At 36.2% G+C, this 24,818-nt stretch overlaps 1 protein-coding gene across 1 annotated transcript; it reads left to right on the top strand.

Moving 5' to 3' along the window:
- Positions 1-21,849: 21,849 nt before the first annotated feature.
- On the top strand, positions 21,850-22,347 carry LOC136826336 (uncharacterized). Its single transcript, XM_067083589.1, has one exon. It carries the CDS (start codon positions 21,850-21,852, stop codon positions 22,345-22,347), a length of 498 nt encoding a protein of 165 aa, XP_066939690.1.
- The last annotated feature ends 2,471 nt before the right edge of the window (positions 22,348-24,818 follow it).

The following is a 24,818-nucleotide window of genomic DNA, read 5'->3' as shown; positions in this document are numbered from 1 at the left end:
TTGATATATCTCTCATACAGTCACGTGCGTAAACAGAATGTTGTTATTGGAAGATATGGGGTAACGTTTAAGCTCTCAGAAATATTGCACGAAAAATACATTTTATCACCATTTCCTTTGCACAGGTCAGTATTTTTGTTATATCACTGCTAAGCATTCCTAAGGTACCTTGTATGTTTCATTGAGGTTTGCTTACTGACTGTGATGACTAGTTTTGGTTATTATTATTTTCAAGAAATCTTTAGTTTCCATCGTAGGATATTCAAATTTTAGATTGGCCAGATAACAATGAATATTCTAATTATATATATATATATATATATATATATATATATATATATATATATATATATATATATATATATATATATATATATATATATATATATATATATACATACATACATACATACATACATACATACATACATACATACATACATACATACATACATACATGTAGTTTTCTACACGACGACCTTCTAATTATTAACGAGCTTCATTGTAACAAGAGGAAAAAATATTTAAGGAATGCTACATGAATTTTTTTTTAACATACCAGAAGCGAGGTTTTATTTCCTGAGTTACTTATCAAACAGCACTCAGGCGCCTCCGGAACGCTGTAATAATAATAATAATAATAATAATATTATTAATATTTCGTTAAACACCTCATAACATAGTTTCCTCCTGCCTGAGAGAATTTGTACCCTGGTATAGCGCTGCCTCATGTAATATGCAAGACAGCTAATTTGTGGATTTTTTTTTTTTAAGAATTCATAATTTTTCCTTCTTTTTTTATATTCGGAGTATATGGTTGCGGCTTATAAAGATGGTTTCGTTGCACTGTTAAATTTTATGGGTTAAATACTAATGAACTAATTTATTTTGAAATTGCTGAGGGTAATATAATTATATCTGCATAACTTATTATAGTTAACGTCTGGGAATTTTTGTTTCTACTGTGGCTCTGTACGGGGTGAAAATTTTACCGTTTTTTTTTTATCAGAAGGAAGAATATGATTTCAGTAATACTTTTGGCTAAAAATACAAGGCAACTTGGTAAAAAACTCATTAAAATATATAACTTTATATAAAATAAGAAAAATAACATTCGGCTTTCCTCTGTAAATAAAATAGCATATTGGAACTGTTAAATGGCACTTGAAAAAATTCTGAAAAACAAAAATGGTCGAAGTTAAAACCTTAAACATTAAAATTAATATCTCAAAATTAATATCTGCAGAGCCATCTACATATGTATTATACAGACAAGAATAAGTTCACTGATAAACCCTTTGTTAACTTCAATACACCTCAGTGTCAAAGATATTTAAAATACTAATAACATAATAAGCTTAGCGCACGAGATCTTGCTCACCAATTCCCCCAGCGAAGAATTCTAACTGAAACTAATTTATATAATTTATTGGGTTTAAAATTTTGTTCATGCAAATGGATGTTCAAGTTTAATTTCAAGTCATGACTGTGGAAACAGGAAAATGATTTGCTATTCTATTCGAAGGAGTTTTTACGTTTCAGAATTGATGATGAATACATAATTAGCAGCAACAACTAAAAAACGAAATTCGATTCTGAACGGAAAACATTTTAGCTGAACGCATGAGTAATAATAAAGTAAGCTTGCTTACTGAGGTTTGTATGCCTGAATTTATGTACACACACACACACACACACACACACACACACACACACACACACATATATATATATATATATATATATATATATATATATATATATATATATATATATATATATATATATATGTGAAGAAAAGAGAGAGAGAGAGAGAGAGAGAGAGAGAGAGAGAGAGAGAGATTTGTGGGCTATTGCAACTTTTCCCCAGTGATTGCTCACCACCGAACGGTTAACATTTTTCTTCCAATATAAACGCTTTTTATACTAAAGTTGTAACATTTCTTGTAACTGTGTCCCTTGACATTGAAAGGTCAAACCTTGCAAACTTAATCATGATAAAATTTCTATTTTTAGTCAGTTATATTTTTAAACCTCCGATAAAGGATTAATCTTAACGCTTGAGCCTTCAACGGTCATTTTTAGTTTTCTGTAAGAGAAAACTATGGTGCTGGCTTTGTCTGTCCGTCCCCACTTTTTTCTGTCCGCCCTCAGGTCTTAAAAACTACCAAGGCTAGAGGGCTGCAAATTGGCATGTTGATCATCCGCCCTCCAATCATCAAACATACCAAATTGCAACCCTCTAGCCTCAGTAGTTTTTATTTTATTTAAAGTTAAAGTTAGCCATAATCGTGCTTCTGGTAATGTTTTAGGATAGGCCACCACCGAGCCGTGGTTAAAATTTCATGGGCCGCGGCTCATACAGTATTAGTACGAGACACCGAAAGATAGATCTATTTTCGGTGGCCTTGATTATAGGCTGTAGCACCTGTACAGAAAACTCAATTGCGCCGAAGTTTACCTGTTTATAACGGTACTTGTCCAAATCTGTATTTCCCCCAGGGGTGTAAATGACTTATTCCTGGGGAAAATTTCACCACCAAGGAAATCAGGTACTATTTTCCAGCAATGCTGACTTTGTACAAGGATAATGGGAATTCATAATTTCAGAACGTAAGTGTAAAAACCAAGTCCCATCATGAAGATTTTTGTAAACAAATATTCTCTTAATGAACAGGTGAATTTTTTCTCCATTTATAACCAGAATCCGCCGTAGGGGAGCAGTGCCGTCAGTGCACCTCGTGCGGCGCACTGTAGGCATTAATCAAGATTCTTTGTAGCGTCCCTTCGGCCCCTAGCTGCATCCCTTTCCATTCCTTTTACTCTACCTCCGTTCATAATCTCTTTCTTCCATCATAATTCCCACCCTCTCCTAACAATTGATTCATAGTGCAACTGTGAGGTTTTTCCTCCTGTTACAAATTTCAAACCTTTTTACTGTTAAATTCAGTTTCAGCGCTGAATGACCTCATAGGTCCCAGCGATTGACATTTGGCCTGAAATCTATATTCTCTCTCTCTCTCTCTCTCTCTCTCTCTCTCTCTCTCTCTCTCTCTCTCTCTTTGTAACCAGAAACCAGTCTGTCCTATATACTTCTACTCTTATTCGTACTAAAATAACTGGTGGTTCCTCTGTGCTATTTTACCATTTCGGTTTCCTTTCCTAAAAATGAAATGTCTGTTCGGGAAATGGCATTACTTACTCTATTTCCTTCCCTGACACTGCAGTGTAAAAAAAATGACAGTGTCATTTTATTCATTCATATTTTCCTTTTTTTTCTCTCATGTGGGTTTGAGAATATGTGTCGTAAAGATAAAATGTGCATATTTTTTGAAGGAACGGTAGAAACCTTTTTTACACAGCCAATCACATGATAAGATCAACAAGGCTAGCTGCTTTATGCCGGGGAGGACAAGTAAATCACTTAATTTTTTTTAGAAAATAACGGTTATTTTTCACTGGTGTTGTATCCATAACTATTTTTGTTTAAAAGAACATATTTTTGGTTAAAAATGTGTTGATTTCGAAGGCTCCTAGCATTATCATTTTTCATAGATGCTCCCGTGCGCTTTCGTAATTGACCACAAGTACAAGATTACGAATTTTACTTCTACAATTGCCAATTCAGGCGTTTGTTAAGCAATATCATTATTGTGCGTATCGTTACTTACCTGTTCTGTTTCTTTGGTATCAAAATACCGATGGCTCATCAAGAATAAAATCTGTTCAGTATTTGTCCCCCATCATAACGCAATTTCAAGATTTTAGCGAGAGAGAAGCTCTCCTGGCAACAAAGCTCCCCAGTAAACTTTTGCAAGAGTCGAATCAATGCGTCCCTGAACCCTACTTGTTCTGTCCGTCCGGTCCTTGTTCCGCTCCTACAAGTCAAACCATTCCCACTGACAAGTCACACAAACCAGAGGTGTAATTTCGTGAAATTTTTTTTTTCTCAAACCGGCGAAGTTCGCTGGAGTGGATGAACATTTTCCCTTAAACTTTAGTCTGGGAACAATGTTAACGACTGTTTAGGGGAGAGAGAGAGAGAGAGAGAGAGAGAGAGAGAGAGAGAGAGAGAGAGAGAGAGAGAGAGAGAGACTGAAGAGGGATTGAAACAGACAATAGACAATATGTTGACATTATATTGGACTATAACTTCTTTAAAAAATCGGCTTCCGAATATTATTATTATTATTATTATTATTATTATTATTATTATTATTATTATTATTATTATTATTAACTCCTATTCATATGGAACAACCCTACAGTGGCCATTGACTTGAAATTCAAACTTCCAAAGAGGTCAGTTGTCAAAAATAACAAATAAATTAATAATTAAATTACAAATTAACGTGCATTCATAAAAGTTCCATCATAACGAATTACCATTTTGGTCGAAACAACTATGGTTTTGAGGCGCAATATCATGAATGATCACTTGATATCTAAACTCTTAAATTCTGTTATCTAAATGAAACCTCAGCTTTACACAAAATCACCAGGTGTTGCTAAATCCCGTCCGTACTAATTATTGCATCTCCCTAACCTACCGAGACTTCGAATTCAATTAAATTTGCTGATAACGTCCTTCCCAGTCTCTCCTCCCCGTAATCCTTTCGTCCCACTCATAAAAATGATCCGTATAATCCTATTAGTCTCAGTGTAATGATCACGATCATTCCTCCTTTTCCCAGGCGGTGATCAGGTGTATATTGTCTCTCCACTTAAATCAAACATCAAGTTGATAACGGCGATCGATGGAGCAAAGATATGGCCCGGCTTCAGCTCGGCCGTTGTTAATGGGAATCATGGGAAAATGCTCGACGTTGACCCTTGTGCCGCTGAAACACTAGGGTCATTCTCATTTCCAATCGGGTGGCTCTTATCTCTTTGTTGGCTTGAATTATTGCTTTTGATGACTGTATTTTCGATGGCGTTTCCTGAAACAGAGTTGCTTGTTAGAATTTCGCTCGGAAAGGAAACAAATATTCAGGGAAAGGGTTTATTTTTTTTTAAATATGTTATTTGATGAATACTATAAATATATATCAATCAAAAGAGCACAGAACTATAATTTTAAATTAGTTATCAGTACTTGTATTAAGAATCGACCTAAAACACATGCCGTCCTTTAATAAATATCAGCTGACGAGGAAAAAAAAATAGCATTCTACTGAAAATTAGTAGTTTGGTGACGAAAATACAGAGATAATTCAACACATGAATTCGTTAAGAAAAACAAAATTACGAAAGTTACACAAATAACAGAATGGGAGTGTAATACTTTATACTTGATGAACAGGAAGAAGTAAGAGTCGAATGTACAGGGAAGCCAGAGGACAGTAAAATAAAAGTGAAGCGCACAAAAGCAAAGGGACAGGAAATAAAACGAGATAGGAAACACGCGTCGAGACTGGATGGAAACGCAGGATAGGGAAATGAGAAAACAGAATAAATAAAGGAAACAGAATGAGTAGAATTAGATCTAGTACAGAAATGCAGGGCGGCAAACTAAAACGATACAAGGCAAGAGAACAGAATGGTAATGTGAGGGACAAGTGAAAAAGGGATGAAGGCCACGAACGAAAAGCAACAATTCGTTCTGTTATTTCAAGATAAATAAATTATACGTATGGACGGATATTATCGTTCCGTCCCTCCAAACACTATCTCCTAGGTTGAAAGAGTTCTTTGGAAAGAGACGTAACATATACAAGAATAAGCAGCATTGGTAAACCACACTGCCCTAAAATGGGAAACTGCAGTATCTGCAAAATTTTCGAAATTGAGATATGCAACCTATTGGACCCGTGAAACACTAATACAAATGTTACTGCAGTTTCAGAATGATTCTTCAATGCTTTCCACGAGTATTTAGGGGGTCCCATTTGCAGTATCTGCAAAACCAGCAGTAAGGTAAGGAAGTACGTACCATTTCTCTCAGTTTCGTATTTTTGCTGATGCTGCAGTCTCCCATTTAGGGTAGCGCAGCATCTCAATAGTAAGGAGTTCTCTGGGTAGGATGCTCTTCCCCGTACTAACGACAGTTATCTAACTTCCACCCCGTCTTTGAGTTAACTGATCAAATCTTTTTAGAACTAACCCTGTTGAATGAGTATGATGGAAATCAACACAAGATATCGTATGCAGTCTAATTTTATTGAACATTTGATTGTGAGTGTATGTTTTCAGTAATAATAATAATAATAATAATAATAATAATAATAATAATAATAATAATAATAATAATAATAATAATAATAATAATAAGGGAAGAGACCTTCTCTGAGGGCAGTTGCATTAAAAATTATAGCTGTTTCCACGGCATTGAATTTATACAGAGTCTTCTCTAGTCTTCTTATTATCTTTTTTTCTTCAACCTGTAGCTGGTATATCAGGTTTCCCAAGGACATACCAAGATTTCTGTTTTCCTAGGTTTATTTCCTCTGACGTTTCAAACTCTTTGAAGATAAACGCCAGAGAGCGTATGAAACGTCAGAGGAAATAAACCTAAGAAAACAGATATCTCTGTATGTCCTTGGGAAACCTGATATACCAGCCACAGGGTGAGGAAAAATGATAATAAGAAGACTAGAGAAGACTCTGTATAAATTAAATGCCGTGGAAACAGCTATAATAATAATAATAATAATAATAATAATAATAATAATAATAATAATAATAATAATAATAATAATAATAATAATAATAGATTTAATCAACAGAACACAGGTGTAAGTTCCTTTAGTTTTAAGGTAGAAAATACCTTTTAGATACGAACAAATAAAAAGTCATAGGATATGAGGTAGTACATGATATATAAAAAAAATACCAGTACAAAAAATACAGACATTAATTGCAATGGTGACCTGTGCCTCTTGCTCCACTGCGCCAAACGGAGAAACAGGTGAAGGTTCCATTTTGCTGATAGGGTCCATAAATTGAATGCCAGTCACCGGTCAGGAGGGAAGGCCAGGCGACCTATATACTAGAGTAAAAAGAAAAAAAAATAATTTCCAAAAATCAATACAGGAGAGACGACGTGAACTCCTCCGTGCGGAATTGTTGCTTACAAGGTTCCCATTACGATATGCGAGCTGCAGTAGGTCTACAAAACTGAAAAATAGGTGATTTATAAAGCTTTTAAAATGATAAATATCTTTAAAAGGAAGCTGAAAAAACCAGTTGTTATTTGTGCTGATGCATTCCATTCTATTTTGTTACAAGACAACTGTTTTAATCACTCTAATTCGACATGCATTTTGCACTGAAAGTAATATCACAGGATATTGAAGAAGTAGCACAGGATGTTGAATAAGTAGCACGGGATGTTGAAGAAGTAGCACGGGATGTTGAAGAAGTAGCACAGTATATTGAAGAAATAGCACAGGATGTTGAAGAAGTAGCACAGAATATTGAAGAAATAGCACAGGATGTTGAAGAAGTAGCACAGGATGTTGAAGAAGTAGCACAGTATATTGAAGAAATAGCACAGGATGTTGAAGAAGTAGCACAGGATGTTGAAGAAGTAGCACAGTATATTGAAGAAATAGCACAGGATGTTGAAGAAGTAGCACAGGATGTTGAAGAAGTAGCACAGTATATTGAAGAAATAGCACAGGATGTTGAAGAAGTAACAGAGGATGCTGAAGAAGTAGCGCAGGATATTGAAAAAGTAGCACAGGATATTGAAGAAGTAGCACAGGATATTGAAGAAGTAGCACAGTATATTGAAGAAATAGCACAGGATGTTGAAGAAGTAGCACAGGATGTTGAAGAAGTAGCACAGTATATTGAAGAAATAGCACAGGATGTTGAAGAAGTAACAGAGGATGTTGAAGAAGTAGCGCAGGATATTGAAAAAGTAGCACAGGATATTGAAGAAGTAGCACAGGATATTGAAGAAGTAGCACAGATATTGAAGTAGTAGCATAGGATATTGAATAAGTAGCACAGGATATTGAAGAAGTAGCACAGGATATTGAAGAAGTAGCACGGGATGTTGAAGAGGTAGCACAGGATATTGATGAAGTAGCGCAGGGCATTGAAGAAGTAGCATAGGATATTGAAGAATGAGTCCCACAGATATGAAATGATTTATAGATAGATATGAAATGATTTATAATTTTTAAATGAAACAATTACATCCTATGAATCTACCGTGTGACAAAGGCTCTCAACATAATGATAACTTTTATTAAAAGGAGATGAGAGTTAATTTAGTTAATATTGCTAGTTTGCAGGAAGGTTTATTGCTTTAAATAAAAACGAGCAATTTCCTCTGATGCAGCGAGCTATAAAACACGTCACTAACGAATAGAATTGAAAACTATCTCGCCGACACGCTTTCTGGCATGAATATTCTAAAGCTCGACAACGGTGTTTTGTCGCCACCGCTGCTGGTAATGTTTAGCATTGTTGGTTGAATAATGCTTTTGGAAGTCAGATACTGATTGGTTTGTCATACCTTGAATAATAATAATAATAATAATAATAATAATAATAATAATAATAATAATAATAATAATAATAATAATAACAGGCAACAGATTTTTAGGGCCATTCCATTCTAATAATAATTATATTTTCAGAGTTTAGACTCTCATTGTGTACTTTACATTTCCTTCATCAATACCTATGACATAAATTTGAGATACACGAATCACTTACGATTAGGTCTATTTATTCGACATCTAGGCAGCTACACTAACCAACAATGATGTTTGAAAACTGCTTTTTATTAACTATATAGTTTTGTCCAACATTTCGGTTATTGATTTAGACAGATAAATGAGAGGTTCAAATATATGCAAATTGTATAATATCACTTACCAACCTGTTAATGTACGCGTAATGTTAAAAAAAGTATACAGTATAATATGGTTGCCATTAAATAAGTATATTACACGAAAATTTGAAAGAATAAATTTAATTTTTCACTGAGATATATATATGTATATATATATATATATATATATATATATATATATATATATATATATATATATATATATATATATATTTATATGTATGTATGTATGTATGTATGCATGTATGTATGTATGTATGTATGTGTGTGTGTACACACGCACACAACGACAGTGATGGGGCATTAAGACATAAGTAGATAAAGACAAATAGAAGCATTAGGACGGATAATAATTAACCTTGGCCAAGCAAAACGGGAATAAAAGCATAACCAAGCCCCAAAACATATCCAATAATTATAGCTGGGGAAGAGAAAACACGAAAATTCACCAAGACTCCTCACCCAAAACTGGTTAGGAGGAGGAGGAACCACCTTGCGAAGGGGGAAGTCTCAATTGAACACTAACAGGATTTGAGCCTTCGCTCCGTTACTCTTCGTTTCCAGTTGGAGAAAGTGATACAGATTAAGCGGAGCTTGTTTGGACGTCTCTCTCTCTCTCTCTCTCTCTCTCTCTCTCTCTCTCTCTCTCTCTCTCTCTCTTGGCACACATAGTGTCTTTGTTATGCTTTGCTAATAAATGATACCTGACGTGTAGTAGCTTGAATGCTTTGTGTGTGTATGTATATATATATATATATATATATATATATATATATATATATATATATATATATATATATATATATATATATATACATATATATATATATATATATATATATATATATATATATATATATATATATATATATATATATATTATATATATATATATATATATATATATATATATATATATATATATATATATATATATATATATATATATGTTTGTGTGTGTGTGTATTTATGTATTATGTATGTATTTATGTACGTGTGTGTTTATATATATATTAAAACTGGCTAAATGAATGAATATAAACATACCGCATCATAGATATTAACTATGATGGGGTATATTTATATTCATTCATTTACTCAGTTCTAAAGAGTTTGAAAGCATAATACATGCACCTCTTAACAGTAAAATCACATTCCTTTACCTATATTTGTATAAAAACACCATACCATGATGATTTTACTATATTAATCTTGAATGCAATGAATTTCAAACTATAATTTGAATAGTGAAAACATGAAATTCTCCCATGGGGAAATCATGAAGCCATCATGGAACTGTAAATAAATCCATTTTTCCCTGAGGCAAGAATCCAGCCCGTTGTCTGGGATCGATGAGACTGAAGATCAAATGGCAATCTTTTCCTGTCCAGGTCTGTCCGAGATTCTTAGAATTCTATTCCATCTCTGGTCACGTATGGCCTCAGTTGACGTCGACAGATCGGTTGCAATGGCAGGAATAAAGGATTCCCTGTTTCATGATGTTAGGTATGAAATTAGATATGAATCCCCTTTCACCACAAAAAAAAAATTCCATTCATGGCTTATGTAATAATTAAATACTGGGCTGTAATGTCCTTACAGTTACATGGTTTTTTCCACGTTTTAATAGGATTTCCAAATTTATTTAATTGTCGACTTTTTTGGGATAAATTATCTTTTATAAATTGACACATTAAAGGCAAAGCGCTTCACGAAGCACGGACCTATTGACCAATTAAATATAAACAAAAAACTTACTCAGTATTTCACATTTTAACTAAAGCCTTCAAATATCAAGAAAAAGAGTTACATTATTATAACAAAAAATAACGAAATAAAAAAAATACAAATCTTACTGATTTCATAGCAATGCCCAAATTTACTAAAATCCAAACAACTCTTAGTTAGATTGTTAGTTTTAGAAATTCATTCTGATAATCTTGACTGGCTTTTACAGCAACTGCGGTTAGGAAAACACAGAAGGGAATGACAAAAAAAGATTAATGAATATATATGCACGTATAAGTGAGAGAGAAATACCAGAAGGTGCCCCAAAACAAAAAATATGACACAGGGGCAAGCGAGAGGCTTGTAATTGAAACTTCACATTAGACTGACGACTGGAAAAAGATGATTGAAAAGAGACTCAGAAACCTGCCCTTGTACGAAGGGGAGCAGAGAGATATAAATAGAACACAAAGGGTTAGGCAGGACACCAATATCCATAACAATTCTAGTGATGGCAGATACAACGGAGAAAGGCAAAAAAAAAAAAAAAATGATGGCAAAGAGGAGGACTTATGGCAGGAAATCAATGAGGGATTCTGTAAATCATTTCAACGAGCTGTGAAGGGTGATGACAAATGCTTATTGAGCCGTGGATGCAGATATGTACAGAGATTACTGTTACAATCACTGTGTCCTTGAAGTAGTTAGTGTGTGTGTGTGTGTATACATACACACACACAAACATATATATATATATATATATATATATATATATATATATATATATATATATATATATATATATATATATATATATATATATAAATAACACACACACACACGTATATATATATATATATATATATATATATATATATATATATATATATATATGTGTGTGTGTGTGTGTGTGTGTGTGTGTGTGTGTGTGTGTGTGTTATTATACAGCGCTAACAATGGATGCTGGTAAATTTTTATTCCTTATTCATAACTAAATTCTATATTAAATCAAATAGTTTTAGACCAACCATGAATGCCTAAAACTATTCCTACCTAAACAGTGTGCAAAATAAAACCTTCTCCACATTTGAGAATGCAATTCAAATAGATAAATCAAATAGTTTTGCAATTTATTAAGGGGTCCAGTCCTTGAATAGGGCGGAGGTGTAAAATAATAAGTTTAGTTTTTTGAATCGATGAATATTAATATATCCCGGTTCAGGAATAGTCCGCATTCTACTCACACTTGGTTTTTTATAGAACATGATACTTCCCACAGCTCTGTAAACGTCACGAGACCTAATTCGTTTCGAAGCCTACGAGTGATTTCGAACCCTCAGATAAATATCGAATTTCAGATTTATTGTGAAAAGGAAATGAACAATGTACATTACTCGTTCCCCTCTCGTTTTCAAAAGCTTCTTGACGCCTTGCCTTCACAGCAACAAATGATAAATCAATCCGAAACGTATATGAATAGCCAGATTGGTTACGTTTCCATAATAAATCTGAGAATCTGAGTGAAATATGATAGAGACAAATTGTTCAGTCAAGTAAAGTTCTGTTACTGACTGTGATAAGTTGCAGAATAGTGTGAACAACAACAGAGAATGGAGAGAGAGAGAGAGAGAGAGAGAGAGAGAGAGAGAGAGAGAGAGAGAGAGAGAGAGAGAGAGAATGCTATTATACTGACAATGTTATTACAATACTGCAGTATCCTTAGCCAAGAGTGGTGTAGAATGCGGACTATTCCTGTCCCGGAGATATATTAATATTCATTGATTCAAAAAACTAAACTTATTATTTTCCACCTCCGCCCTATTGAAGGACTCGACCTGTAGGATTTATATTTCCCTCAGTAAATTGCAAACTATTTGATTTATCTATTTTTATTGCATTCTAAAATGTGGAGAAGGTTTTATTTTGCATACTGTTTAGGTAGAAATAGTTTTAGGCATTCATGGTTGGTCGAAATCTATTACTTGTGAATAAGGAATAATAATTTATCAGTAGCCATCGTTTGCGCTGTATAATAACTTATCCATCATTGTTTTAAATATCTGTTTTTAAATAAGACAGTAACATAAATTATATATATATATATATATATATATATATATATATATATATATATATATATATATATATATATATATATATATATGTGTGTGTGTGTGTGTGTGTGCGCGTGTAGAATGAGGACTGTTCCTGTCCTGAGGATATATTAATATTCATCGATTAAAAAATTTAAACTTATTATTTTCCAGCTCCGTCCTATTCAAGGACTGGACCTGTAGGATTTATATTCCGTTAATAAATTGCAAAACTTTTTTATTTATCTATTACTAGAATTTTTAATGCAGCGAATTAATTTCACTTGAAAGTGTAATCTCGGGTTTTTTTTGTAGGATTGATTGTAGGTTAAATAACTGACGATAAAATTAAGTGTTTATGAAATAAACTATGCAGAGGAAGCTAAGTCTTCTTTAGCTTCGAAACGCACAGTGACATTCCTAAAGAAATTTAAGGTCAAACATTGTGGGGAGGGGGAGAAGCGAATTCGGTGGTTTGTTACAGGTAGAATATTATATATGAGAATAAAGTTTTGCTGATAAAAGTTACTGCCCAATTTTACAAAAATAAAAGGCAGCTTTGACGCTGTGATAAACCAAAGGAAATATGCAGATGAATCTGACTCAGTTTGGAGGAACGACTGAAGTCTTACTTTTAGTTTTCTGAAAGAAAACTATTGTGCCGGCTTTGTTTATCCGTCCGCACTTCTTTCTGTCCGTCCTCAGATCTTAAAAATTACTGAGGCTAGAGGGCTGCAAATTGGTATGTTGATCATCCACCCTCCAATTATCAAACATACCAAATTGCAGCTCTCTAACCTCAGTAGTTTATATTTTATTTAAAGTTAAAGTTAGCCGTAATCGCCAATCTGGTAACGATATAGGACATACCACCACCGGACCGTGGTTAAAGTTTCATGGGCCGCGGCTCACACAGCATTATACCGAGACCACCGAAAGATAGATCTATTTTCAGTGGCCTTGAGTATACGATGTACAGAAAAGTCGATTGCGCCGAAGAAACTTAGCGTATTTTTTACTTGTTTGTAACATAACTTGAGTTTTTTTCATGGGCAAGTATCTGTCTGAAGTTGGTGTAGCAAATTAAGTATATATATATATATATATATATATATATATATATATATATATATATATATATATATATATATATATATATATATATATATATATACACATATACATATACATATATATATATATATATATATATATATATATATATATATATATATATATATATATATATATATATATATATATATATATATATAAGTTTGACAATCGTTTTCCAGTTTTTTGTTTCAATAAAATCGTTTTGATATTGAAATTAATTCTTTTAACAGAGGCAGAGTATGAGAAACATTTTTACTGTTATCTCAGTCCCATTCCTCCTAATCTTTAAGCAAGAACGACACAAAAATTATCGTTTTATAAATGGTAGAATTTGAAACATAAAACGACCTCCTTTAAAGGAAAAATTAACATTTCTTGCAGATATTTACCCGGCGTAATTGGAGCGACCGAGAAAAAAACACAGAAAATGTAAAACAAAAGTTATTCCTAAAATGTTCAGCGGCAAGGAAAAATCCCTTTAGTTTAATGGCAGTGCCTAAGGATACTTACATTGTTATCAATTATATATATATATATATATATATATATATATATATATATATATATATATATATATATATATATATATATATATATATATTGTAGAGAGAGAGAGAGAGAGAGAGAGAGAGAGAGAGAGAGAGAGAGAGAGAGAGAGGGAGGGAGGTAGATCATGGCTACAAACAGAAATAGATTAATTCAAAATTACTTATAGTGAAAAGGGGAAAAAATAATTACGTCCACAAGGGACTTGACACGCTATCCTTAACAAACGCCATACACGGCACTTCAAATAGAAGATCCTTTTGTATGATAACGATTTGTGTTGTGTAAATTGCTCTGTGAACTGTAGCAGATTAAAGTTACAGCAAAAAGAATATCAGTATCCTATTACAAGCTTTTTTTTTTTTTGCGGAAAAGTATTTCAGTACATACATTGTTTACCAGGCTATTTTGCTATGTTTGATACAAAGAAATTCTTGTAAAAAAAAAAAACGCTCTCCATGTAAAAATACATGTCTAGTTGACAAATGGTTGCTCAACATTCCTAAGAGCTGAATACTCTCTCTCTCTCTCTTAAAAGAATATGTACCTCTCTCAACACAGTGTTCATGAGGGACCTTTTGCTATTCGGTAAATATTAGGCAATTAACCTTTCTGTTCTAGTTAGCGTTTTTGAATGTTCTCTACACTGTTCTCACTCAATACCCTAAGATCTGCGAAGATCAGTCATTTTCCACACTAATCAGGACCCGACTTTTTATCCCACAACTTATCAGTTACATAGAATACTACTGTTTGAGACTTAGACGCCATTAAACTTAATGGCGTCTAAGTTTCATTTTCACCAATTCTTCCCCAATAAGAACTAGTACCTATCTTAACTTATACTACAACTAACCAAAGATCAAATATACCCCATAGGCAGTCTTCATCTTGCAATTACATTCATTGCCTTTCTTTATTTTATCTACACACTATGAGCAATTGTTATAACCAGCGCTTTCAGTCACTAATGTTTATTCCACAATTATAATGAATTTATAACTCTTTGAAAATCACATTTTTGTAGTGGTCAAGTTCCTTTCTAAGTGCATATCCATCATACGATTTCCTTTCTAATTGGCGCCAGGAACTCCACTCCCATCGCCAACTCATTATCAGTTTCTGTGTCTCGCCTTTGCATTTCAATTACAAGCACATTCAATTTCCAGATTCTTCAGTCCTGGATTGTTCGTTCACTATGACAGCTTTTTCTCCTAATTCATTAACCTCCTTTCTTGAAAATTAAGATCTTTCTCGGTGTGAGCATTGCCAAAGAATCAACTACGATATGTCAAGAATATTCTAAAATACCGAATTATTGTTGGGCGTCTAAATGCCCATACCCTTCAAAATAGTTTCCGTCTAGAAGGAAAAAGACAAAATAATAATAATAATAATAATAATAATAATAATAATAATAATAATAATAATACAGGTTTTGTTAAACAAAATGGCAGTTTCAACAGCATTTATTTTATATAGTAAACGCTCAATTCGTCTTATTAATTGATTTTCTTGCGCTGGAATGGTTGCAAGTAATTGACCAATATTCATATCCGGTGGTTTAGTGATGCGTAGGAGGAAGTTCTCGTTGAATGTCGCCATGACGTCATTGGAAGGACGGCTCCTGATTGGCTGTCTTCTCCTCGATCTAAGCCTACTGCTGATCGGCGATGGTGGGATTTCCCGAGGAAGGCGGGTTAACCGACCGTTCGCGAGGTGAAGGGCGGCGCCTCTGCCTCCCTCAGGTGTTGGAAGGGCGTCCTCGGGTCGAGGGTTAAAGTCGTCCTCGACGTCGGGGCGTCTTTGGGTCGTAGGTGTCAGGCAAGACCCGCATCCCAACCTACGCCCCTCGAGGATGACCTGCAAGATCGCCCCTCGCACCCACCTACGACCCAAAGACGCCCCGACGTCGAGGACGACTTTAACCCTCGCCCCGAGGACGCCCTTCCAACACCTGAGGGAGGCAGAGGCGCCGCCCTTCACCTCGCGAACGGTCGGGTAACCCGCCTTCCTCGGGAAATCGCACCATCGCCGATCAGCAGTAGGCTTAGATCGAGGAGAAGACAGCCAATCAGGAGCCGCCCTTCCAATGACGTCATGGCCGGATAGCCAATGAAAAATGAAGCGACCAAGTCCACAATCCAACAAACAGATAAAAGACGAAAAATCCACGCATTACAGCCATTGCATCCTGCGATCCTGTCCTGAATGGTACCCTAACGAGGAGGGCGAAACTAGTCAACATTCAACGAGAACTACCTCCTACACATCACTAAACCACCGGATATGAATATTGGTCAATTGCTTGCAACCATTCCAGCGCAAGAAAAACAATTAATAAGACGAATTGAGCGTTTACTATATAAAATAAATGCTGTTGAAACTGCCATTTTGTTTAACAAAACCTGTATTAAAGAAGGTCTTTTTCCTAATTTTACAATATAATAATAATAATGGAGAAGCAATTCCACAGTTATGTATATGTACACATATTTCAAGATAAATCTATATTGATTTATCTTTAAATATATGTACATATACATAACTGTGGATTATAGATTTATCTTTAAATGTATGTACATATACATACCTGTGGATTTGCTTCTCCATTTTAAGACTAATGCTACTATGAGTATTTTTTAATAATAATAACAAGGCCTTATTCCCACTCAAGAACAACCAAAAACGCAAGATAATAAAATATTCATTAATTCAAGATTGGCTATTGTATTATGGAATACACCCTATGGACTGAATGCCCATTGTCTTCGAATACCTCTCCAAGTGACCTAGTGGCCATGCCCATTGTGTCAGGCTCCGTTCCAGATTTAATACCTTCTATCCTTCTTCTCAGACGTCTTTTGTCAAAGAACCCTCATTGGATTTTGATGGCACTTGTTTACTTCTTCATCTACGGTTTGAGAGACTTTCTGGGCTCTCCCAAGGCTATAGTTCTCTCTCTCTCTCTCTCTCTCTCTCTCTCTCTCTCTCTCTCTCTCTCTCTCTCTCTGTCGGGTCCTCTAGTCACAATGGTAAGGCAACGGCTTACTAACCAAGGACCCTGCATTCGCTCCTACACACTCCCACCTCCCCAGTCCTCTCTCTCTCTCTCTCTCTCTCTCTCTCTCTCTCTCTTTCTGTCGAACCCTCTAGTCACAATGGTAAGGCAGCGCTTACTTGCCATGGACCCTGCATTCGCTCCTACACACTACCACCTCCCCTCTCTCTCTCTCTCTCTCTCTCTCTCTCTCTCTCTCTCTCTCTCTCTCTCTGGTTCTCTAGTCAGAATGGTAAAGCAATGGCCTACTTACCATGGACCCTGCATTCGCTCCTACACACACTACCACTCTCTCTCTCTCTCTCTCTCTCTCTCTCTCTCTCTCTCTCTCTCTCTCTCTCTCTCTCTTAGGTCCTCTAGTCACAATGGTAAGGCAACGGCGGGACCCATGCATTCGCTCCTACACACTCCCACCTCCCCAGTTTCTCTCTCTCTCTCTCTCTCTCTCTCTCTCTCTCTCTCTCTCTCTCTCTCTCTCTCTCTCTCTCTCTGCCGGGTCCTCTAGTCGCAATGGTAAGGCAACGTCTTACTAACTAAAACAGATTCATTAAAATACAATTCAGAACACAGGCGTCAAAACATTTAGCAGCTGAAAAAATTAAGGTAAGTTATTTCAAGGAAATCATTCACATTCTGTCAATCAGTCTGTTTTTAGCATCCTGGTGGAAAATATAAATTGAAAAGAGAAAAATCTACGAAAATTCAGCTGATGATTAAGTGAGATATAAAAAAAAATTAACAAAGTTTTTCAGCAGGAAACTTACGAAGGTGAATGAATACTCAAGGCTTTATTTACGAACCAGAATTTTTATTACTAAACTTTTTATGGTCCTGCTCACTTTTCCTATGTTTTACTGTAGTAATAAGTTGTAAATTTTAAAATTTTATTACACAATCTTGGCTGGCGAATGAAGTTTTCTTTTCATTCAAGTCGTTCATCCAAAAATGTAAAAACTCATGTACTTTCAACTGTCCCTTCTCTTCTCATCATAACTTATTTTCAACTGCCCGGAACATTTCACAGACAAACCACATAAAAAATGTTTATACAAACACGGTGCGAAAAAAATGATTAATGTATCATAACGAGATTTTTAATAGACAAACATTGCACATATATTATTTCGAACTAGTTCGGGTATGATTAACGCTAATAACAGCGGGTGTAGGATAAAATTCACCCTCCCCCTTTTTTCTAGCTGGTTTTTGTCCTGAAAATTTTCATAGATTCTCTCATCACGAGACTATTATTTTGACGGAAAAGTTCAGATTACGTTTCGTTTTTAGGCAGGCCGGGATGGAGTATAATTAATTTTTATTTTTAGATTTCGCCTTTGTGAATACAGACACATACACACACACAAAAACCGCGCTTTACTTTAGGAGTGAGTTATTAGGAATGGTCGGGTAGTATAATCTGATTTCTATTTGTAAATATTAAATAGACAGAAAGTATGAAGAAAACGTATATGATAAGTCATGCATAAAGTGTATGAATGAAGAAATTATTCTTGGTTTGGAAACTGCTGAGGATATATGGGGTAGAATCTAGTTTATTTAAGGCTGTCATTAGAAATTAAATAAATAAAAAGTATGAAGAAAAGGTATATGAGAAGACATAAATAAAGTATATGGAAATAGAAATTATCCTTGATAGGGAAACTGCTGAGGATAATGGGTAGAATCTAGTTTATTTAAGGCATTCAGACTTTCTTATAAAAAAAAAACTTGTTATTGAGAAAATCCAGGAAGGCAAAGTCATGTAGGACCTTATCAGTGTTTGAAGAAGATTGAATAGTACTGTAAAACTCAGTTACTCTTGTGTTCACAATGTGGAGCGTTGATTGGCAATTACGAACAGAAGAAGAAGCAAAGAAGGGTAAGCATTTGTAAGAGTTCTAGAGTTGAAATTGAATATCAGGACAAGTACAGCTTTTAGAGGTTTCATGCGTATACTCCTAAGGGACAGTTATCTTCCTGGGCAACTATTTGTATGTTTTTATTACAGAGTCTACTCTCCCCCCCCTCCTCTCTCTCTCTCTCTCTCTCTCTCTCTCTCTCTCTCTCTCTCTCTCTCTCTCTCTCTCCACCCATCTACTCTTGCACACAGAAATTAAAGCAACTTATTGTGTATCATATTTAGGCTGACGTAATACATTTTAAGGTCAAAGTCATCCTTCATTCATAAAAACACATGATTAATTATACAAGACAAATAGAATAGCCCCGAATACTTTAAACCCCAGACATTTATTTTCCACAAGTCTGTTTGGAATATGAGACGCGACTTCCACTAATGCCGTAATGCGCCGGGATTCCAAGGCCGAGAAAGGAGGCTTTGAATTGTGCTTCGGGTTCTCCGGGAGGCTCACACGCTTCGGGAAGGTTGACGTGTTGGCAATTTTCTTTGTGTAAACATTTTCGTACATACGTGATAACGCGTTTATCACTTTCAAAGCTAATATAGCCCAAGGGAGAAATTGTATATACCAGTATTTGCTTTACCAAAAGGGATGTGGAGAGAAATACGCTTTTCATGTTTGTGGTTATGAATATAATTTAGTTTTTTGGAATTTTTCTTCTCCTGTTACCGCCCGTATATTTTTATATACATCCGCCCACAGCCTCCCCTCTCCCCTCCACTCTCTCTCTCTCTCTCTCTCTCTCTCTCTCTCGCCTAGGAAATACAAACGTACAATGTCACTTAGTTGAGAATTCACGTCTTTTAATCAACAACGGAAGAATTTATTTGATTCTTTATGTATCCAAATTTAACAGAGAAGTCAGTATTGATACCAAACACTTCATTTCTTTTCTCTTACAGTTCCTGGAACAGTGTTTTCTTCTCTGAATGCCATCAGCCATCCAGGATCTTCAAATCGCGAAGGAGGTGACGTGCAGTAGTTGAGCTACGACTTCCTAACAAAGGTAATAATAATTTAACGTTCAGATTGAAGTGAGGTGACATCCTGCTTCAACATCTGTCACAAATAACATTTCAGTATATCTGCGCTGTGCTTAAACTTTGAAAATAACTTTGTGAAACTCGCGGCACTAGTTTAGTGCCACCTTGGTATTCTGTCAAGTGTCAGATGCATTTATTGCCATAACTCTGGTGAGTGTCGGGTTTTATAAGTTTGAGATAAGCTTCGACTGTACTTTTGAGTGCTTTAGCTATTATGCATAAAAAAATTTTCCTATTTATTTTTAATTTTCTGAATTTTGCCATATTTCATGCATAATCATTTATTTCAGCTGAAGTTTGCTTAGGAAGTTAATGGCCTTCTCGTTTAAATTCTAGTGAATATTTATAGCTATAATATTGTTAATAATAATAGCTGTATTTTGCGAATTTATCTGATACAGGGTCTTCTCTACTTTCCTTATAACTCGGTTTTCAGGCTCAGCGATGTTGGTCAGCAACTGGCCAATATTCATATTGGAAAAGGACAGGTGGAATGCTGAAAATATTTTTTATTTTTACTGAGATATTCAATCAGAAATCCGTGGATTCCTTCCTGGTCTCGTTCGGTGGTCTGGATTCTGGTTCTTTTCTTAGTTCAGGTACCGTCGACATGTTTCGACCAGCTCAATGGTCATCCTCAGGAGGTGGTCGAGAAGGATCTGGAGAAACAAGGTTGTTGTTGTTTTTCATTAAGCTGGCTTTATGCCGGCACGGGCTCTTGCTCATAGAGCAGCCCGTAAGCCATTTTTTTATGTGCAGGTGAAATTTAGAATATGAAGGTGATTACTTTATTTGTGATTTATGGGCGTACCAGTGAAATGGTGTGGAATGAAAAGTTAGCAGGAGAGATTACAAACCCCTTTGAGCCCTAAGGTACCCGTCAGTTGGAGGGAAAGAGCGAAAGTAGCGAGTCCTGGCGAGTGGTAGATAGCCAGTAAGGAAAATGAAATATTTATTATCGGAGAAAAATAGAAAAAAACAGAAAATCTATAGAGATTTAATACCAGATTTAACTTACCTTGAGCGATAGGAAAAGGCATCTGTCTTTTAGTGTTAGGAATCGATGGGGGAAATGAAGAATTTTTAAGTTTTAGAAAAAAAAAAAACAGCACAAACAGAAGTAACAGCTTAAGTGGTAGTTAGAGGGATAGTTGAAAAAATTTCGGTCGGTAGACGTGAGGCGGCCCAACATTAGTCAGATCCCTGCCCCGTTGGCCAAGAGGCTCACTTCCATCCTAACCCCTTACTTCCTGGACACCCACAGCCTGAGGTCGTCAGCAGAGTTTCTGGAGGCCCTAAGAGCGACGCCCCCTGGAGGATTTATTGCTTCAATGGATGTGGAGTCCCTCTTCACCAACGTCCCTGTCGATGAGACCATCCAAATGATCTTGAACTGTGTGTACAAGGGGCCCCACCACCCCACCCCTGAACATCCCGAGCATGCTCCCCATCCCCTCCTGGAAATATGCTCTAAAAAGACCCTTTCTCCAACCACCGTGGCCACATGTACACCCAGGTCGATGGGATGGTGATGAGTTCTCCCCTTGGAGTCCTCTTCGCCAATTTCTGTACGGGAACTGTGGAACAGAGGGTCTTCGAAAGTATCGACCAGCCAAGGATGTACGTGCGCTACATCGACGATACCTTCGTCAGCGCCAATTCACGAGAGGAAATCGAGAACCTGAGGCGTGCTTTCCACAACCATGGCTGCTTCAGTTCCACTATCGAACATAGCCAAGACCGCTGCCTCCCCTTCTTTGACATCCTTGTTGAGAAAAGGGAGGTCCTATTCTCCACGAAGGTTTACACGAAGCCGACGAACCTGGGCATGTGTATGAACGGAACGAGCGAGTGCCCCGAGAGGTATAAGCACTCCACCATTAGCGCCTACATCCGGAGGGCCCTCTCGCACTGCTCCTCCTGGAATGACACACACGATGAAATGGAACGCGTAGCCCAGGTCCTCGTCGACAATGGACATCCAAACCAGAATATAGAAGAATCTATCAAGAGGAACATCAATAGATGATACCGGCAGGAACCTCGCCCCAACGTCTCTGAACGCATAGAGCTCTTCTATAAGGGACCATTCCATCAGAAATATAAAGAAGATGAACGTGCCGCAAGAACATCAACAAGGATAATGTCTGCCCCGCTGACCCCAATAAGACCATTCAGCTGGTTATTTACTACACAAGTAAAAAGACAAGCAGTCTGGTGATGCGTAACAATCCAGCCGCCCCTCAGCAGGACCCTCTGAAGAAAACCAACGTGGTCTACCGGTACTCATGCCCCATCCGAGGATGACTCGGCTCATACATCGGTATGACCACCATGCGTTTCTCCAAGAGGATTTCCTGCCATGCCCAAGAAGGAGCCATCTGTAACCACGCCAGAACTGCCCATAACCAGAGAATTACAAGAAAAGACATAATCCCGAATATGGAAATAATTGACCGGACTACGGACCACCGCCGCCTGCGCTTCCTGGAGGCATTGCACACTGGGAAGGAGAAATCAACCCTCAACATTACACAGGAAAGAGCCCGTGCTGGCATTGTGGTGGCTTAATCTTCAACAACAACAACTTGTTTCTCCAGATCCTTCTTAACCACCTCCCGAGGATGACCATCGAGCTGGTCGAAACATGTCGACGGTACCTGAACTAAGAAAGGAACCAGAATCCAGACCTCCGAACAAGACCGGGAAGGAATCCACGGATTTCTGATTGAATATTTCAATAAAAATAAAAATATTTCCGGCGCATTCCACCTGTCCTTCTCATATATATGAATATTGGCCGGTTGCTTACCAGCATCGCTGAGCCTGAAAAGCGACTTATAAGAAAAATAGAGAAGATCCTGAATAATAATAATAATAATAATAATAATAATAATAATAATAATAATAATAATAATAATAATAATAATAATAATATATAGATAAATTTATACTCAGATTTTTTAAACCAACAATGAAAGATAGTTTGGAAATATAAACCATGACCTGTAAATTTCTATCAGTGTAGGGATATACATTTAGAAAGAGAGAGAGAGAGAGAGAGAGAGAGAGAGAGAGAGAGAGAGAGAGAGAGAGAGAGAGAGAGAGAGAGAGAGAAATCGCCACTGGAACAATGACAAGGAGTAAACACATCCAAAATCATTACTCCAGACATCCTGCACAGCCGAGGGAGGTGGATACAGTTATCACCAGCTTTTCCTTTGCAATGATTGCGCGAAGGAGAAGGAGATAACGAAAGGGGAAGCTGAATAGCAGGGATGGGGAAGGAGGGAAAGGAAAGGTAAGCAGAATAAGAGGGAACACCAACAGAAATGGACGGGAGAAAATGAATAGAAGGGTTGGAATAACAGAGAAATCGTGCGAAGTAAATTGCTAGACTTGGTAAGGTTTCCCTTTCCAGATTAGATGATGGTGAAGGAGATTAAGGATAGAGATGTTGAACAGCAAATGGGAATGGAAAGTTGTAATGAGCGAAAAAGAGAATATCCTTCGTTCGACAAAACGAGAATATGCGGAAGCATTTGTTAATACAATTCTAATAATTATCTTTGTTGAAATTATGTGTTAATTTATAGTTTTTCTTTCTTTACTTTTTGAGAAGGTATGTTTCCCAGCAGTTCTTTAGCGATTCAGAGCTGTAACCTTCTCTCTCTCTCTCTCTCTCTCTCTCTCTCTCTCTCTCTCTCTCTCTCTCTCTCTCTCTCTCTCTCTCTCTCTCTCTCAGTAAACTAGCATTCGATCTCTTTAGTAGACTTGGAAAGGAACGGTAACTTGAGTTCCTTTAGAAATTAGGTAAGTTCTTGAAGAACAATGGAGTATATTAAGTATCAGGTCGCTAATCTACTATAATAGGATTCAGTTATTGAGCGGAGAGAGAGAGAGAGAGAGAGAGAGAGAGAGAGAGAGAGAGAGAGAGAGAGAGAAGGGGTGGGGGTGGCAAGTGAACAGATAGGAGTGATCATTAATACGTAAACATTGACAGTGTCATGTCAAAAGTGAAAGTAGGACGGTCTCGACACTAAATCCTTCCTCCTTGATGACTGCTGCCATTCATAAATTATTCTCGTGTATACGTCTTTGTGTACTAATTTATATAACTGATTTTTAGTGTAGTTTTGTAGGGTAAATTATCAGAAATAATTATGACAATCGAAGAGGCCTCTTGCCATAATGTTGTGCATATAAATGCAAAATTACATCTTACACATTGCACAAATACTAAACAAACTGGTCCGCTGGTGTAGCGGTTAGTGTTGTGGCATGCCACTCAGATGTCGCGGGTTCGCGTCTCCCCCAAGGCCAAGAAAAATCACGGGCTCTGTATCATGATCAGTTACTACTGCATTGTGGGGTCTGCATTGGGAGGTTGAAACCAACATTCTTTGGAAGCTTGAATTTCAAGTCAGTGGCCCCTTTGATGTGCTTGTTCCATGTGAATAGGCTTCATATACTGAAATAATAATAATAATAATAATAATA

Source organism: Macrobrachium rosenbergii, chromosome 40 (genome assembly GCF_040412425.1).
Source record: "Macrobrachium rosenbergii isolate ZJJX-2024 chromosome 40, ASM4041242v1, whole genome shotgun sequence".
Classification (NCBI taxonomy): Eukaryota; Metazoa; Arthropoda; class Malacostraca; order Decapoda; family Palaemonidae; genus Macrobrachium; species Macrobrachium rosenbergii.
Note: the sequence above shows the minus strand (reverse complement) of the source record. Positions and strands in the feature narration are given on the sequence as shown.

Excerpts from the sequence above, each read along its gene's own strand:
- LOC136826336 (XM_067083589.1), top strand. The coding sequence starts at position 21,850 with ATGAGTTCTCCCCTTGGAGTCCTCTTCGCCAATTTCTGTACGGGAACT.